This window comes from Indicator indicator, chromosome 6, assembly GCF_027791375.1.
Source record: "Indicator indicator isolate 239-I01 chromosome 6, UM_Iind_1.1, whole genome shotgun sequence".
NCBI lineage: Eukaryota > Metazoa > Chordata > Aves > Piciformes > Indicatoridae > Indicator > Indicator indicator.
Genome location: NC_072015.1, coordinates 44,002,825 through 44,021,271, shown reverse-complemented (window position 1 = coordinate 44,021,271; position 18,447 = coordinate 44,002,825). Strand labels below are relative to the sequence as shown.

The window sequence follows — 18,447 nt, the reverse complement described above, 5'->3', positions numbered from 1 at the left end:
TCCATCCAGCCACGGAGCTCAGCCCAGCTGAGCAGCAGAGGACCAACCCAAAGCATGTAATGATCCCTCTGGTGGCTTTGGTGCCATGTAAACATCACAGACTAAGAGGAAGATGACGAAACCTCTCAAAAAGTCAAAGTTAGATTCAGACTCTCAAGTTTCTTGTAGTGTTGCTGGGTCCCAGTGAGGAGTCTACTGGGAAAGTATCTGCAAGCTGTGGTTGGAATAGAGAACTGGAGGCTGTGATGAGAGGTCAGGACAAGCAGAGGAAGTTGGCTCTGCTGCTGAGCAAACCTGGAGGTGTTTCGTTAATGCAAAAGGTGAAACCCTGACCCCCAGCCCCTGGACATGCAGATCCTGTCCCTCAATCACTCCTCAGGGTGCTTCCTGGAGGAGCAGGACCACTGTCAAGGGCAGGACTATTCCACAAGCCCTGCCAGGCTCCTGAGGATGGACAAGGAGGCAAGGAGGCCCCAGGGCTGGCAGGAGGAGTTGTCTCCTCAGAGGCTTCAGTGGCACAGCCAAAAGCCACAACCAAAGGCATGAAGAACTTGGCTCTGCCAGGAGGCTTTCAGCTCTTGCACAGCCCTCTGGCATCTGCACCTCAGGCTGTCCTCTGCTGCTGCATGCCCTGAGCCTCTTTCCCTGCAGGCTGGAGTCACCCCCCCAGCTGCTTCCCTTCCTTGCTGGCGCTTTCCTTTACTGCTATCTCTCCATCCTCCTTGGCTCTTCTTTGAGAAACAAAGCCTTGAGTAGATCCAGGCTCCTGCTGGGTGACATCTTGCTCCACAGCACTGCACTGGCAGTGACATTTCTTTCTTCTCAAGTCCAGTCTGGACTTCCCTAGCCATATTTTGTGGCTTTATTTCTTTCTCATGCTGCTCTTCGCTATCCAGAAAATCTTCACCATGTCTCAAAGCACTCCTCAAGCACTCTCTGGCTACTCCTCAGCTGTCCTCAGTCTCCACATCACTGAGCCCAGGGCCTTCAGCCTCTATCTTGTGGTCACTGGCCAGAGATCTCCAAACATCTGGTCAAGGGACAGTGGCTTTAAACTGAAAGAGGGGAGACTTAGATTGCATATAAGGAAGAAATCTTTTCTGATGAAGCTGACAGGACACTGGAACAGGTTGCACAGAAAAGGAGATGCCCCTGCAAGTGTCCAAGCTTAGGAACTCTGAACAACCTCAACTAGTGGAAGATGTCCCTGCCCATGCTCAGGGGCTGCACTAGATGTTCTTTTAGGTCCCTTCCAACAGAAAGCATTCCAGAGTTCTTTGATTCTATAATCCCCAACCCTTCTCCACTGTACTACAGATCTCTACACACACTATGGGGGTCTTTACATCTGAGCCAGCTCCCATCAAAAAGAAAGAGTTGCCATTTGTAGGCCAGCAATGGCCATGGCTTGAGAGAAACAAGGCCAAAGCCAACTGCAGCTGAGAACAGTCAACAGCAGTCAGTTCTGCTGAGGCAGGAGGAGAATTTGCCACAACTGGATGTTCTTTAGCAAAGCTTAACAAATGTTTACTCAGGTACAAGTTGATGGCCAAGTTTCCCTCTCTGACGGATTCCATGGGAGAATTAGATAAAGGGAAATCCATTTGGTGTAGGATGAGAATGAGTGTGAGAGGCAAATGCCCTTGGTGTTGGGCTGGAGAGATGGAAGAGAGAGACTGGGAATGAAAGAGGGAAGGGAAGGCCTTCTGTTGAGTCACACCATTCAGAATGGACTCCCTCACTCTCTGAACAACTTGAGAGAGAAGTCTGGGTCACGTAAGATTCAATCCCCTTCCCAGACTTGTTCTCTGATTTATGACTGAGAGTTTGGGTGCAGGGTTGCCAGGGTCAGTGCTTTCCCATGGCACTGTCGCTCCTGGAGAGCTTGAAAGCAGCAGCAGCAGTTTTCAGTTCCTGAAACTGTTCTGGGGAATCCTAAACTCAGGCTGTGGCTTTTCAGAGCAAGGCTTAACAAGTCAAACCCCAACTATTGGTTAGAATCACTGCAGGGATTTAGATCAGATTTACACAGAGGTTGACCTGCAGTCCCCATCTTGAGGTCCATCAGCTCAGGAGATGTGAGGAGAGACGTTGCCCTATGGCTTGAAGTTTGTTTTCTTCCTGTTGGCCTCAACCTTCTTTCTCCTGAGCTCTTTTCACAGCACTGCCCCAGGAAGATTGCTGCTTCTCAGCAAGGCCACAGCTCTGTGCTTCTAGCAGCTGTTCAGCAGACAATGGCACAGGTTCTGCTTTGCAGAGTGTTGGGATGCAAGCTGGTGCTGAGTGTGAGAGTTGTGTGGGGCTTGGGCTGGAGAGGGCCCTCCCAGGTGACTGACACAGCAGTTTAGCACCAAAAGAGCAAACAACTGACCATGGGACAGGAGTGACACAGGGAACTGACCATGGGAAAGGGGTGACACAGGTGACTGATTGTGGGAATGGGGCTGACCTCAGTCAAATGTGCTGTAACCATGAGGACTGAATGAGGAACTGTGACCAGGTGTGGGACTGGAAAAGCTACAAAACCTCCAAGGGAACAGGGAAGTTAAGAGCTCCCCATGGATCACAGCTTCCCCACTGATCAAGGCCTTCAGGGCCAGTGAGACATCCTCTGGAGCCACAGTGATAACCCTCACTTCTTTTGCTCTCTCTTCAGTTTTTCCTACTTTTCTCTATTTCTAACATTTCCCCCTTCACAGGTTACCACAATCCAATTCAGGAGCTTTTCTCAACCAACTGCTCAGTTTCTTCCTTGTTTCCTTTGGAGGATCCATGACAGAACCATCTTGTCCAGCAAAGCAGGTCGAGGCAATGTCACACAGCTGGCTCTAGGATCTCTCAGATGGCTCTGTGATGTCACACTGCCAGCTCTATGATGTCACAGAATCCAAGCTATGCTGTCAAACAGTCAGATCTGTGATGTCTCAGAACGCACTCTATGATGTCACACAACCCTCTGTATGATGTCATAACTCCTGCTCTATTATGTCACACCTACCACTAAATGATGTCGCTCAGCCTGCTGTAAGATATCACAGACTCTGCTCCATGATGCCACACAATCTGCTCTATGATTGTACTCGACCAGCTGTCTAATGTCACTACTCTGGCTCTGTGATGTCACACCTGCCACTAAATGAGGTCACTCAGCCTGCTCTGTGACATCTTGCAAGCAGCTCTATGATGTCGCATAACCCTCTCTGTGATATCAAACACTCAGCTCTATGATGCCACACCATCAGCTCTGTGATATCACACAGACTGCTCTACAGTGTCACAGGAGTCACTCTATGGTGTCACACAACCTGCTCTACAGTGTCATGCCACACATACTATGATGTCACACAGCTGACCCCATGCTGTCACACTACACACAGTGATGTCACACAGTCTGCTCTATGATGTCACACATCACACTGAATGATGTCACTCAGCCTGCTCTATGATGTCACACAACACAAGCTATGATGTCACACAACCCTCTCTATGCAGTCACACAATTCACTCTATGATGCCATGCAGTCCACCCTATGCTGTCACACCTTCTGTCTCACAGCCTGCTCCCTTATGTCACACATAATGCTCAAGGATGTCGCACAGATCACTCTGTCAGTTCCCACAGCCCTCTCTAGGATGTCACACAGTCAGCTCTATGATGTCACACAACACTCTCTGTGATTTCACACAACCCTCTCTATGATGTTACTCAGCCAGCTGTGGAAAATCACAGCTCTGGCTCTATATTCTCACTCCTACCAATAATGAGGTCACTCAGCTTGCTCTGGGATGTGTTGCAAACTGCTCTATGATGTCACATAGCTCTCTCTGTGATGTCAGACCTGTCTCTCTGATGTCACACTGCCTGCTCTGTGATGTCAAACAACCTTCTCTATAGTGTAACACAGTTCCTTCTCTGATGTTACAGAACCCTCTCTGTGATGTCATACAAGGCCCTCTATGATGTCACACAACCTCCTCTATGATGTCATACAGCTGGCTCTGTGATGTCACATAACCCTCCTGTGATACCACACAGCCTGCTCTATGCTGTCACAGGATGCACACTGTGATGTCACTCAGCCCACAGGAGGATGTCACACAGACCATTGTATGATATCACACAAGGTCCTCTCGAGGATTTCACACAACCTGCACTATGCACAGAATGTGCTGTCTGCTGGCACACAGTCCTCACTGTGATATTACATAACCCTCTGTATGATGTCACACAACATGTTTCAATGTCACACATCCCACCCTCTGATTTCACACAGTCTGCTCTGTCACACATCCCACAGAGCAGGCTGTGTGTTATCATAAGAGGGTTATGTGAGATCACAGAGCCAGCTGTGTGACATCATAGAGGAAGTTGTGTGGCATCATAGAGAGGGTTGTGTGATGGCAGTGTGAGCTGTGTGACATCAGTGAGCTGGAGGTGTGCAGGGTGTGAGACATCACAGAGCAGGCTGTATGACATCATTGAGAGGATTCTGTGATGTAACAGAGCAGGTTGTGTGACATTGCAGACCTGGCTTTCTGACATCAAAGAGAATTCTGTGTCACATCATAGAGCTGAGTGTGTGACATCATAGAGTGGATTGTGTGACATCATAGAGCAGGCTGTGTGACATCATCTGTGGAGATCTGCGATCTCAGCCCTTCCCTGCTCAGGGAGGCAGGAGTAGTGCTGGAGCAGCGCCAAGCGGCAGGGCAGGAGCCCTCCTCTGAGCCAGCTTCTCTCTCCTGAGAGGCAGCAGAGGTGTCGGGGGAGTCTCTGCTCTGGCAGCTGATCTAAAATCCCCAGCATGTCGAGACAGGGCAGAGCTGTGATCTCAGCCCTTCCCTGCTCGGGGAGGCAGGCACGGTGTGGGCACAGTCTCTGCTGCAGGGGAGGTGTTTTCACCAGAGGGAGGAGCTGAGTCCTGTGTGTTTGTTGTCCAGTTAGGACACGTGGGCAGGATCAGAGATGGCTGCAACTCGTCATGAAAGTGTTTCCAGAAGATCTGTGCCCACTCAGACAGAGGTCCCACATACACATGCAGGTATCCAGACTCCTGGCCAGAATCTCTCACTTCCCATGGCAGACTGCAGGGACTACTCCTGTATTCACTGTGAGCAAGTGGGTGACCTTCTCTGTCTAGAGGGTGAGCTAAAGGAGGAAGGTGAAAGGCTGCAGACTATTAGGGAGTGTGAGAGGAAGCTGGACCGGTGGAATCAGACTCTGCCATCCTTCACACAGTCCCATCAGCCAGGGAGTAGTCAGAACACTACACACTCCCTACTCTCTTACCAGCTGCCAAAACAGAATGACTCAGGAGCTGGAGAGCAGTGGAGACAAATTCCTCCCAAGTGCACCAGGCATGGCACACCACAAGCCCCTGAACCCCCTCAGGTGCCCCTGTATAATAGATTTGCTGTTCTGAGTGAGCCTGTTCCCACCAAAACCAATGTTCAGCAAGTGGAACCATCATGCAGCAGCTATGGAAGCTTATCTAGCTCACGTCGTTCAGAGAGGCCAGGGGTGAGCAAACCTCCTGTCAAACATCTGCAGGCAAGAAGAAACGCCGGCTGCTTGTCATCGGGGACTCGCTTCTGAGGGGCACTGAGGGTCCTGTCTGCAGACCTGATCCACTCTTTAGGGAAGTCGGTTGCCTACCTGGGGTCAGGGTCAAGGACGTAGCAAGGAAACTTCCTACCCTGACCCACCCAACTGACTACTACCCATTGCTGGGTTTCCAAGCAGGCAATGATGAAATTTCAACAAGAAGTTTGAGATCAATGAAGGACTTCAGATCCCTGGGACGAATGGTTAAGGGGTCAGGAGCACAAGTAGCGTTTGCTTCTGTCCCCCCACTGCTATCCTAGTGATGGACTAACCATGAAAATCCAGCAGGTTAATGCCTGGCTGCAGGACTGGTGTCAGGGGCAGGTTTTTGGGTTCTTTGATCACAGGCTACTCTACAAGACTCCAGGCCTGCTGACTGTAGAAAAAACCTGCTTGTCTCTGAGAGGAAAAAGAATCCTGGGACCAGAACTGGCAGGGCTGATTGATAGGTCTTTAAACTAACTTTGAAGGGGGAAGAGGGAAAAATGAACCTCACTGAGGACATTCCTGGGACAACTGTGAGGCAGGGTACCAGCTCCACTGCTGTGCTAGGGCCTGTAGGGGAGAGTGGATTATGCAACACCCACAATAGTAACAGATACTCCTCTGCTCACTCTCTCAAGTGTCTGTATACCAAGGCAAGAAGCATAGGGAATCAGCAGGATGAACTGGAAACCTGGGTGCAGTCCCTGGGCTACGCTCTTGTTGCAGTTACAGAGCCATGGTGGGACAGCTCCTATGACTGCAGTGTGGTTATGGATGACTATGGACTCTTCAGGAAGGACAGACTGACAAGGCCAGGTGGTGGAGTTGCTCTCTGTGTGGATAAGCAACTGGAATGTGTTGAGCTGAACCCAGGGGGAGATGATAAAAGCATTGAAAGCTTATGGTTAAGAGTGAAGCGACACACAAACATGGATGATACTGTTGTGGGGGCTTACTACAGACCACCCAACCAGGAAGAAGCTACTGCTGAGGCCTTCTACAGGCAGCTGGAAGTGACCTCAAGATCAAGTGCCCTGGTGCTCATGGGTGACTTCAGCCACTCAGGTATTAGTTGGAAAGATCACACAGCCAAGCACAAACAGTCCAAAAGGTTCCTGCAGTGCATGATGACAACTTTGTCCTGCAAGTAGCTGAAGAACCAAGAAGGAGAAGTGCAATGCTGGACCTAGTTGTAACTAAGGATGAGGAGAAGGCTGAGATTCTAAATACCTTCTTTGCCTCCATTTTCAACAGTCAGGCAGGAGGACTTCAGGATAACTGGCCTCCTGAACTGGTTGATGGGGTCAAGGAGCAGTGTTGTACTCCTGAAATCCATGTGGAATTAGTTTGAGACTTGTTGAGTCACTTGGATATTCACAAGTCCATGGGACCTGATGGGATTCATCCTAGGGTGCTGAAAGAGCTGGCAGATGAGCTGGCCAAGCCTCTCTCCATCATTTTCCACCAGTCCTGGCTCACTGGAGAGGTCCCAGAAGACTGGAAACTGGCCAATGTGACACCCATCCACAAGAAGGGACGAACAGAAGAACCTGGGAACTACAGGCCTGTCAGCCTGACCTCAGTGCCAGGGAAAATCATGGAGCAGATTGTCTTGGGGGCAATCACTGCATACCTGAAGGATAGCCAAGGAATCAGGCCCAGCCAACATGGATTTAGGAAGGGCAGGTCCTGCCTCACCAACCTGATCTCCTTCTATGATCAGGTGATCCACCTGGTGGACGTGGGAAAGGCTGTGGATGTAGTCTACCTGGACTTCAGCAAGGCCTTTGACACTGTCCCGCACAGCAAACTCTTGGCCAAACTGGCAGCTTGTGGCTTGGACAGCAGCACTCTGCGCTGGGTTAGGAACTGGCTGGAGGGCTGAGCCCAGAGAGTGGTGGTGAATGGTGCCACATCCAGCTGGCAGCCTGTCACTAGTGGTGTCCCCCAGGGATCAGTGCTGGGCCCCATCCTGTTCAATATCTTTATTGATGATCTGGATGAGGGGATTGAGTCCATCATCAGTAAATTTGCAGATGACACCAAGCTGGGAGCAGGTGTTGATCTGTTAGAAGGTAGAAGGGCTCTGCAGAGGGACCTTGACAGGCTGGACAGATGGGCAGAGTCCAACAGGATGGCATTCAACAAGTCCAAGTGCCAGGTGCTGCACTTCGGCCACAACAACCCCATGCAGAGCTACAGGCTGGGGTCAGAGTGGCTGGAGAGCAGCCAGGTGGAAAGGGACCTGGGGGTACTGGTTGACAGCCGCCTGAACATGAGCCAGCAGTGTGCCCAGGTGGCCAAGAGAGCCAATGGCATCCTAATCTGCATCAGGCATAGTTTGGCCAGCAGGAGCAGGGAGGTCATTGTACCCCTGTACACAGCACTGGTTAGGCCACACCTTGAGTGCTGTGTCCAGTTCTGGGCCCCTCAGTTTAGGAAAGATGTTGAATTGCTGGAGCATGTCCAGAGAAGGGCAACGAGGCTGGTGAGAGGCCTTGAGCACAAGCCCTATGAGGAGAGGCTGAGGGAGCTGGGACTGTTTAGCCTGGAGAAGAGAAGGCTCAGAGGAGACTTCATTGCTGTCTACAACTACCTGAAGGGATGTTGTAGCCAGGAGGGGTTTGGTCTCTTCTCCCAGGCAACCAGCACCAGAACAAGAGGACACAGTCTCAAGCTGTGCCAGGGGAGGTTTAGGCTGGAGGTGAGGAGAAAGTTCTTCACAGAGAGAGTGGTTGGCCATTGGAATGGGCTGCCCAGGGAGGTGGTGGAGTCACCATCCCTGGAGGTGTTCAAGAGGGGATTGGATGTGGCACTTGGTGCCATGGTTTAGACAGGCATGAGGTGTAGGGTGACAGGTTGGACTCGATGATCCTTGAGGTCTTTTCCAACCTTCTTGATTCTTGATTCTTGATTCTTGATTCTTGATTCTTATATTAACAAACAAAGAAGGACTGGTTGCAGATGTCAAGGCTGGAGGGAATCTTGGGTGCAGTGACCATGACATGTTAGAAGTTAATATCAACAGACAAGAAGCAGGGTGATAAGTGACATTTCAACCCTGGACTTTAAGAGGGTCAACTTTGCCCTCTTCAAGACTCTACTTAGGAATATCCAGTGGGCCAGGGCTCTGGAAGGAAGGGGAGCCCAAGAGAGCTGGTTGATGTTCAAACATTACCTCCTCCAAGCTCAAGAGAAATGTATTGCCTTGAAAAAAAATCAAGTAAGGCAAGCAGAAGACCTGCATGGGTAAGCAAGGGACTCTGAGTAAAACTCAAACACAAAAAGGAGGTTTACAATATGTGGACAAAAGGACTGCTCACTTGGGAGGATTCTGGAGATAGAGTCAGAGAATGTAGAGATGTGTGTCGGTGTGAGCTGAAATTCCCCCCCCCACCAACAATAACCAGGCTAGCTCAGTCTGGAAGCAAATGAAAAGCTGTATTTACAAGCAGATGAAATGCAATGAATATGTACAAATATACAAAATTCACAACATTCACAAATATATACAATCAACAGAAAAAGCACAATCGATCTCCCTTTGCTTCCCCCCAAGGGGACCCTCCCAAAGGGGCCTCCCTCTCCCAGGAGCTTCCCCCCCAGACCCCCCTGGACAGAGAAGCAGAGTTAGTTAAGCAGAAAGTTGTTAACTTAGCTGCCAAGGTCAGTTCGTGTTATCTTCAGCCAGAAGAGAAGAAGAAACAGCAACCAGACAGCCCAGCAACTGCCCCCACTGCCGAACGCAGAATGTGCCGAATGCCTACTTTGTTTTGGGTAATAGTTCTTAAACATTTCTATCTATCCAATGGAAGTGTTTAGAACAATCGTTATTTTGCTTTCTTACACCCAATAGTGACTTATTGACATTCTTTCACTTTCTCTGTTCTGAACTTTGCAAGGAAAAATTAAAAAGACAGTTTCAAACCATCACAAGATGCAACAAGGAAGGCCAAGGCCCTCCTGGAACTGAATCTCTCCAGAGGGGTGAAACAGAACAAAAAGAGTTTTTTCAGATCCATCAGTGATAAAAGGAGGAGGAGGCAAAAGATGAGCCCCTGCTGAATGAGATGGGAGATGTGGGAAGTGATGATACAGAGATGGCAGAGTTGCTGAAGGCCTTCTTTGCCTCTGTCTTCACTCCTAAGAGCAGCCCTCCGGAAGCTCAGTCTCTAGAAGCAAGGGGGCAGAACTGGAGAGATGTGGACATTCCTCTGGTCAGTCAGGACAGGGTTAGAGATCTCTTATCCCATCTCAAGACACACAAATCCATGGGCCCTGATGGGATGCATCCATGAGTGATGAGAGAGCTGCTCACACTTTTGCTGAACCTCCTTCCATCATCTTTGAGAAGTCCTAGAGAACAGGAGAGGTGCCTGGGGACTGGAAGAAAACAAATGTCACTGCAGTCTTCAAACAGGCAAGAAGGAGCCAGACAGCTACAGAGCAGTCAGCCTCACCTCCATCCCTTGAAAGATGATGGAGCAGCTCCTCCTGGAGGTCCTCTCTAACCACATGGAAGACAAGAAGGTTATCAGGAGTACCCATCATGGATTTACCAAGGGGAGATCCCTTCTGACTAATCCGATAGCCTTCTATGAATTTATGCCCAAGTGGGTAGATGAGGGCAGAGCAGTGGATGTCATATATCTTGACTTCAGTCAAGCTTTTGATGCTGTCTCCCATAACATCCTCCTAGAAAAGCTGAGGAGATGTGGCATAGCTGGCTTCCAGTGAGGTCATTGCAAACTAGCTTGACAAGAGAGCTCAGAGGGTTGTCATCAATGGCACAGAGTCAACTTGGAGGCCTGTGGCCAGTGGTGTCCCCCAGGGATCAGTCCTGGGTCCAGTTTTGTTCAATATCTTTCTCAACCACCTGGCTGAGGGCATTGAGAGTACCCTCAGCAGGGGGTTGGACCTGTGATCTCTTGAGGTCCCTTCCAGCCTCTGATCTCCTGTGAAACTGTGAGACTGTGACTCTGGGAAGAGCACAGGGACACTGCCCTGTTGTGCAGGGATGGGGTCAGGAAGACCAAGGTGTGGCTGGAGCTGAACCTTTAAGGGCATACAAAGAAGAAGTAGCTTCTGCAGGTCTGTTAGTCAGAGAAGGAAGGTCAAAGGAAGGATGTGAGCCATGATGAGCAAGAGTGATGAGCTGGTAACAATGGCTGAGGAGAAGGCTGAGGTACACAAACACATTTTGCTTCAATCTTCACTGGCAACCTCTCTCCTCACATCTCCTGAGCTGTTGGACCTCAAGATGGGGACTGTGGATCAAAGTGTGCAGAATTCTGATCTAAATACCTGCAGTGATTCTAACCAGTTGTTGGGGTTTGACTTGCTAAGCCTTGCTCTGAAAAGCCACAGCCTGAGCTTAGGATTCCCCAGAACAGTTTCAGGAATTTCAAACTGCTGCTGCTGCCTTCAAGCTCTTCAGGAGCCATAGTGCCATGGGAAAGCACTGCCCCTGACATCCCTGCACCCAAACCCTGAGTCATAAACCAGGGACCAAGTCTGGGACTAGGACTGGATTTAACCCCAGGATTGGGTTTAACCCTTCTTTCTGATGGAGTTCAAAGAGGCAGGGAGTTCATTCTGAATGCTGTGACTCAAGAGGAGGCCTTCCCTTACCCCTTTCATTCCCAGGCTCTCTCTGTGTAAACTCATTTCAGCACAGCCCCAAGGAGATTTTCCTTTCACAATCATTTTAATCCCACCCCAAATCCATTTCACCTTGTAGAGTTCTCCCACACAGTAACAGAGTTTGCAGAGCTTGAAGGGGGAACTTTAGCGTAGTCCCTGACTGCAAAGGCTGACAATAAGTCACCACTGGCTACAACAGAAAACCACTGATGAGGTCTATTTAATTCATGGGGTTGCTATTGGGGATGTAGAGAAGAGGCAGAAACAATTTCCTCTTCTTTTTTCTTCTCCTGTCAGTTCTGCTTGCAACCTTCCTTCCACAAGGTGCAGCTGAGGAGGTCCGGACTGGACATGAGGGGAAAGAAATGTCACTGCCAGGGCAGTGCTGTGGGGCAAGGCATCATCCAGCAGGAGCCTGGAGCAGCATAAGGCTTTGTGTTTCAAGGAACACTCAGGCAGGATGGAAAGATGGCAGCAAAGGAAGGTGGCAGCAAGGAGGGGCAGCTGGGGGGATGACTCCAGCCTGCAGGGAAAGAGGCTCAGGGCATGCAGCAGCAGAGGACAGCCTGAGGTGCAGATGCCAGACAGCAGTGCAAGAGCTGAAAGCCTCCTGGCAGAGCCAAGCTCTTCATGCCTTTGCTTCTGGCTCTTGGCTGTGCCACTGATGCCTCTGAGGAGACAACTCCTGCTGCCAGCCCTGGGGCCTCATTGCCTCCTTGTCCATCATCAGGACCCTGGCAGGGGTTGTGCCCTAGTCCTGCCATTGATGTTGGTCCTCTCCACATTCGACTGCTGCAGAAAGCACCCTGAGGAGTGAGTGAGGGACAGGAACTGCCTGTCCAGTGTCCAGGGCTCAGGGTTTGACCTTTTGCATTAATGAAACACCTCCAAGTTTCCTCAGAATCAGAGACACATTCCTCTGCTTGTCCTGACCTCTCATCACTGCCACCAGTTCTCTGCTCTAACCACAGTCTGGAGAAACTTTCTCAGCAATGTCTTCGCTGGGACCCATCAACATCACAAAAAACTTCAGAGTCTGAAACTAACTTTGACTTCTGGAGAGGTTTCATCATCTTCCTCTCAGTCTCTGATGTTTACATGGCACCAAAGCCACCAGAGGGATCATTAAATGCCTTGGGTTGGTCCTCTGCTGCTCAGCTGGGCTGAGCTCCATGGCTGGAGGGAGCTGCTGGAAAACAAGCAGCAGAGAAAAGAGAGAGCTGTGGCCAGGAGCAGCTCCTCTGCACTGCACAGCAGGGCTGAGGGCACTGTCAGAGGGTGTCAGAAAGATGAAGAAGGAAGAGAGTGCTTCAAGGTGTCCAGGAGGGTGACTGAGAGCTCACAGGAGAAGTCATTGCAGTAATTGACATGGTGAGTATGTGGGGGCAGGAGAGGGGAGGGCAGGGCAGGGTCCTTGTGCTGTTCAGAGGGAGCTGCGTTGGGCAGAGCTGCTCACAGTTCTAGCTCCCCACTGGGCATTTCTGAGGAGGCTTTCCAGAAGAACATCAAGGCAGCATTTTCCTGGAAGGGAAGGAGTCTTGGCTTTGAAGTTTGTTCACCTTGGTGTGCTGGATGGACAGTGTGAGACTAGAGTTTTTTTCTCTACTCTGCAGAAGACTCTCAGAAAAAAGCTCTCATTAGCCCTTGTGTGAGCTGTTCCTTAGCCCCCGCACACTCAGAGCTGCCCCTGGGCAGTGTCCTGCTGCTGGGAGGGGTCTGCAGGGCAGAGCTGAGCACACAGCAGGTGGAATGGGCTCTGTCAGCAGGGACAGGGAGGAGAGCAGGGCACAGAGAAGCAGCTCCTAGCAGGGACAGCTGCATGCAGAAGAGTTGTGGGAAGGAGGGGAAGGGATCTGCTGCCAGAGATGCCCTGGCAAGGGGGATCAGGCACCTCTGTGCCATTCTCTGCACTGCAGACACATTTCCCAATGCAACCTTTTGCTCTTCTCTTCTCCCCATCACAGGCAGTGCCCTCAAAGCTATGGGCTCCAGGGCATTAGTCAACACCTTGGCAGCTGACATTCAGCTGAAGACTCCTGCAGTGTGCACACAAAAGGCTGACAAAAGCTCTTCAGTGCCATCCTGGGAGCTGCAGAGAGCAGAGCTGGCCAAGGAGAAGGCTTCAGCCCAAGCTCCTCTGCCTTTCTCTTCCCTTCATTGTCTCTGCAGCACTGCAGTGCTCTTTCCTCATTCTCCAGCCATCCACAGGACTCTTGCTCTGAGGCATTGCTGTTGCCATGTGGTCACTTTGTGTTCTGACTCTGACTTTGCAATTCCTGCCCCTGAGCTGTCTGCATGGAAACTAAGTGTCCAAGCTGCCTTGGAAGGTGTGCTGAAGATGCCAGAGGTTGGGGGTGGTGGGGAATGAGCTGATCCCTTGCTGCTGCAGCTCAGGGAGGAGGTGTTCTGTGAGCACTGCAATCTTGGTTTACAGAGAGAAGTGTTCCCTAACTTGTCCCTGCCTTTTCCTCCTTGCACAGGTCTGCATGGGCAGAGGCAGCAGATGGCCAACAGCAGCTCCATCCCCCACTTCCTCCTGCTGCCATTGGCAGGCACAAGGCAGCTGCAGCTCTTGCACTTCTGCCTCTTCCTGGCCATCTACCTGGCTGCCCTGCTGGGCAATGGCCTCATCATCACCACCATAGCCTCTGACCACCACCTCCACACCCCCATGTACTTCTTCCTCTTCAACCTTGCCCTCCTTGACCTGGGTGCCATCTCCACCACTGTGCCCAATTCCATGGACAATTCCCTGAGGAACACCAGGGATATCTCCTATGCAGGATGTGTTACTCAGGTCTTTTTTGTATTGTTGTTTCTTTCAGCAGAGGTTTCGCTCCTCACCACCATGTCCTACGATCGCTACGTTGCCATCTGCAGACCCCTGCACTATGAGACCCTCCTGTGCAGCAGAATTTGTGTCCACCTGGCAGCAGCTGCCTGGGCCTGTGGGGTTCTCAATTCTCTCCTGCACACAGCCAATACATTTCCCCTGCCCCTCTGCCAGGGCAATGCTGTGGATCAGTTCTTCTGTGAAATCCCCCAGATCCTCAAGCTCTCCTGCTCCGCATCCTACCTCAGGGAACTTTGGCTTATTGTCGTCAGTATCGCCTTAGTCTTTCTCTGTTTTGTGTTCATTGTGGTGTCCTATGTGCAGATCTTCAGGGCAGTGCTGAGGATCCCCTCTCAGCAGGGACGCCACAAAGCCTTTGCCACCTGCCTGCCTCACCTGGCTGTGGTGTCCCTGTTTATCACCACTGGCATCTTTTCCTACTTGAGGCCCTCTTCCATCTCCTCTCCATCCCAGAATCTGGTGGTGTCAGTTCTGTACTCAGTGGTTCCTCCAGCAGTGAACTCTCTCATCTACAGCTTGAGGAACCAGGAGCTGAAGGCTGCCCTGAGCAAACTGATCCCTGGCTGCTTTCAGAAGCAATAAACTGTTTGTCTTCTCCTGCAGAGCAGTTCTGATGTCACTCAGTGCAGGCCCAGCCTGGCTGCTCCAGTTCTGGCTGCTGCTGCTGGTGTTACCCTTGTGAGAATGTTGTTCCCAGACAAATGTCTTTCTTCAGACCATTTATGTTTTAGTGTTGTCCTGTCTGGTGTGACCCACAGACTGCAGACATGGGGAGCAGAATGAGGGAAACAGTCTCAAGTTGTATCAGAGGAGTTCTAGGCTGGGTGTTAGGAGGAAGTTCTTCAGAGAGAGAGATTTGCCATTGGAATGTGCTGCCCAGGGAGGTGGTAGAGTTGCCTTCACAGGAGAGGGTGAAAAAAAAGCCTGGATGAGACACTTAGCACCATGGTCTGGTTGATTGGATAGGGCTGGGTGCTAGGTTGGACTGGATGATCTTGGAGGTCTCTTCCAGCCTGGTTGATTCTATGATTCTAACCTATGATCCCAGCACACTCTGGGTCCCATCCCAGTACAAAGTGGATTCCCTGCTCACAGTACCTGCTGCATCCCTCCACATGTTAACTGTGTGCTCTGCTTCCAACCCAGTACAGACTAAGCCCTCTCCCAGTGCAAACTGCATCCCCTGCCTCCCTCCCAGTACAGACTGGGCCCTGTCTAAGTACAAACTGGTACCGTGGTCCTGTTCCAGTATAGTCCAGGACCTGTCCCAGAAACTGGATCCAGTGGCATCACCCACTGCAGCCTGGGGACCATCCCAGTGCAAACTGGATCTCCTGAGCTCCTCCCAGTACAGACATGGTCTCATCCCAGAGCTAATCTGAAACCTTGGCCCCTTCCCAGTACCAACTTCTTCCCTCCCAGTATAAACCAGATAACAGGACTGCTTCCCAGTACAGACTGTGCCTGCTCCCAGTAAAAATTGCAACACCTGAACCCCTCCCAGAACCACACTGAGACCCCTCCCAGTATAAACTGTATCCTTTTACCCCATCCCAGCACAACCTGAGTCCCCTGGTCACAACAAAGTACAGTCTGGGACTCCTCCCAGTACAACCTGGGTTCCTTCAAACCCTCTCACCACAGGCTGGGCCCTGTCATAGTCACAACTCCATCCCCTAATCACACCAGAGTCCAGACTGGGCCAGCTCCCCTTTCACACTGGCTCCCATTAACATCTCCAAGGTCAACCCTGGCCTTGTCCCACTGATAACTGATTCCACTCATCCCATCCTGTGCTGGTGAATATTTGTATCACTGCTCTGGACAGAGGGATGGAGGCACCATCAGCAATGTGCAGATGACCCCAAGCTGAGTGGTGCTGTTGAGATGGCAGAGGGACAGAAGGGCATCCAGAGGGAGCTGGACAAGCTGGAGAGGTAGTGCCCAGGTGAAGCTCCCGAGGTTCAAGAAGAGCAAGAGCAGGGTCCTGCAGCTGGGCTGGAACAATCCTCACTATCAATGCAGGCTGGGTGAGGAGGGGAGAGAAAGCAGCCCTGAGGAAAAGGCCTTGGGGGTGCTGGTGGGGGAGAAGGTGGCCAGGAGCAGGCAGTGTGAGCTTGCAGCACAGAAGGCCAAGGGCAGCCTGGGCTGCATCCAAAGCAGTGTGGCCAGAGAGGGAGAGAGAGGATCCTGCCCCTCTGCTCTGCTCTGGGGAGACCTCAGCTGGAGTGCTGCATCCAGCTCTGAAGCCTCAGTACAGGAAGGACATGGAGCTGATGGAGCAGGTCCAGAGGAGGACCACAGAAATGCTCAGGGGCTTGGAGCAGCTCTGCTCTGAGGACAGGCTGAGGGAGCTGGGGTGTTGAGCCTGGAGAAGAGAAGGCTCAGGGGAGACCTTATAATGACCTTCTAGTGTCTAAAGGGTACTGGATGGAGAGAGACTGTTTGCAAAGGCCTGCAGGGACAGGACAAGAGGCAATGGCTTCAAACCAGAGCAGAGCAGATTGAAATTGGATGTGAGGAACAAGTTCTTTACCACCAAGAGGGTGGTGGAGCACTGGAACAGGTTGCCCAGGGAGGTGGTTGAGGTCCCTGCAGATACTCAAGGTGAGGCTGGACAGGGCTCTGGGCAACCTGATCTGCTTGGGGATGTCCCTGCTGACTGCAGAGGGCTTGGACTGGATGAGATTTGGAGGTCCCTTCCAACCCAGACCACTCTAGGATTCTATGCTCCCAGGACAGACTGGGCCTCAAGGAAGTAAAACTGGATCCCCTCAGCCCCTGCCAGCACTACCTGGATCCCTCCCAGTGCACAATGGATACTCTGAGCCTCTCCCAGGACAGACTGAACTCCCTCCCAGCACAGAAGGCATCCACCGACCTCCTCTTAGCACACCCTCTGCTCTCTCCCTGCACAAACTGGACCCCTTCCAGTTCACTCTGCAACCTCTTCTAGAAATCAGATATCATGGTCCCCTCCTAGTCTGGTCTGGGTCATGTACCAGTATAAACTGCTTTGCTTTTCCCCCTCCCACTTCACACTTGGCTCTCTACCACTACTAACTTGCTCTCCTGTTCTCCTCCCCGTACAGACTGGGCTCCTTCCCACACAAACTGGATCCCTTCTGTTTTGGGGATGCCCAGGTCAGGAGAGACAGGGATCTGCTGGAGAGAGTCCCAGAGAGGCTGGGAGGATGATGGAGGCACTTGAACATCTCTGTTGCCAAGCCACTGTCCATTATTTACCTGGGTCTTGGCTGACTGGGGAGGTCCCAGGGAATTTGAGAGTAGCAAATGTAACATCCATGTGCAAGAAAGGAAGAAAGGAGGATCCGGGAAACTCTTGACCTGGCAGTGTGAGCTCGGTCCCAGGGCAGGGCATGGAACAGATCATCTCAAGCACTATTACACACCGTAGAGAGGACAAGCAGGGGATCAGGCCCAGTCAGCATGTCCGATATAAAATTCAACACAACACAATAATCCATTTTTACTAATCCTAACATACTAATCTCTTAAGGCTCTAATTCAGCTAAAAGAAGATACTGAGTCCAATTGTTCCAACCCTTGGCCATATATTCTAATGTCAAATTTGCCTTTTCAAATCCTTCCCACCCAAAACCATGAAAGCTTTTAAGTCCCCCATGTGTCTTATTGAAGTCTATCAAGAAGCACAAGTAAAATGATCTTTTCAAGTTCAGTGGTTCAATTTTCTCAGTGATGCCCTTTCACCCATTCACTGATATGCCCACCAGGCAGGTGCTGAAGGGATTGGCATGTGTCGATACGGAGAGGCACAGAGCGTCTTGTCCTGTGGCCTTGGCAAGCATAACCCACATATTATTTGTGGCTGCTGTGATGGTTTGAAACTGTCTTTTTAATTTTTTCCTTGCAAAGTTCAAACAGAGAAAGTGAAAGAGTGTAAATAAGTCACTATTGGGTGTAAGAAAGCAGAATAATGACTGTTCTAAACACTTCCATTGGATAGATAGAAATGTTTAAGAAATATTACCCAAAACAAAGTGGGCACTCTGCACTCTCTGCATCCTGCAGTCGGGGCAGTTGCTGGGCTGTCTGGCTGCTGTTTTCTTCTTCTCTTCTGGCTGAAGATAACACACTGACCTTGGTGAGCTAAGTTAACAACTTCTCTGCTTTAACTAAGTCTGCTTTCTGCCAGGGAGGTCTGGGGGGGAAGCTCTTGGGAGAGAGGCCCCTTTGGGAAGGGTCCCCTTTGAGGGGAAGCAAAGGGATCTTGGTCGTGGTTTTCTGTTGATTGTATATGTTTGTAAATGTTATAAATTGTGTATATTTGTACATATTCATTGCATTTCATCATAGATTGTAGATTCTGCTTGTAAAT

General features: G+C 50.8%; 1 protein-coding gene across 1 annotated transcript; it reads left to right on the top strand.

Annotated features, from left to right (window-relative positions):
* Positions 1-13,736: 13,736 nt before the first annotated feature.
* Positions 13,737-14,639, top strand: LOC128967781 (olfactory receptor 14J1-like; the record flags this gene model as incomplete). Its single annotated transcript, XM_054382010.1, has 1 exon — positions 13,737-14,639. A coding segment is annotated over exon 1 (903 nt), but the record flags the coding sequence as incomplete, so codon positions are not given.
* Between the last annotated feature and the right edge of the window lie 3,808 nt (positions 14,640-18,447).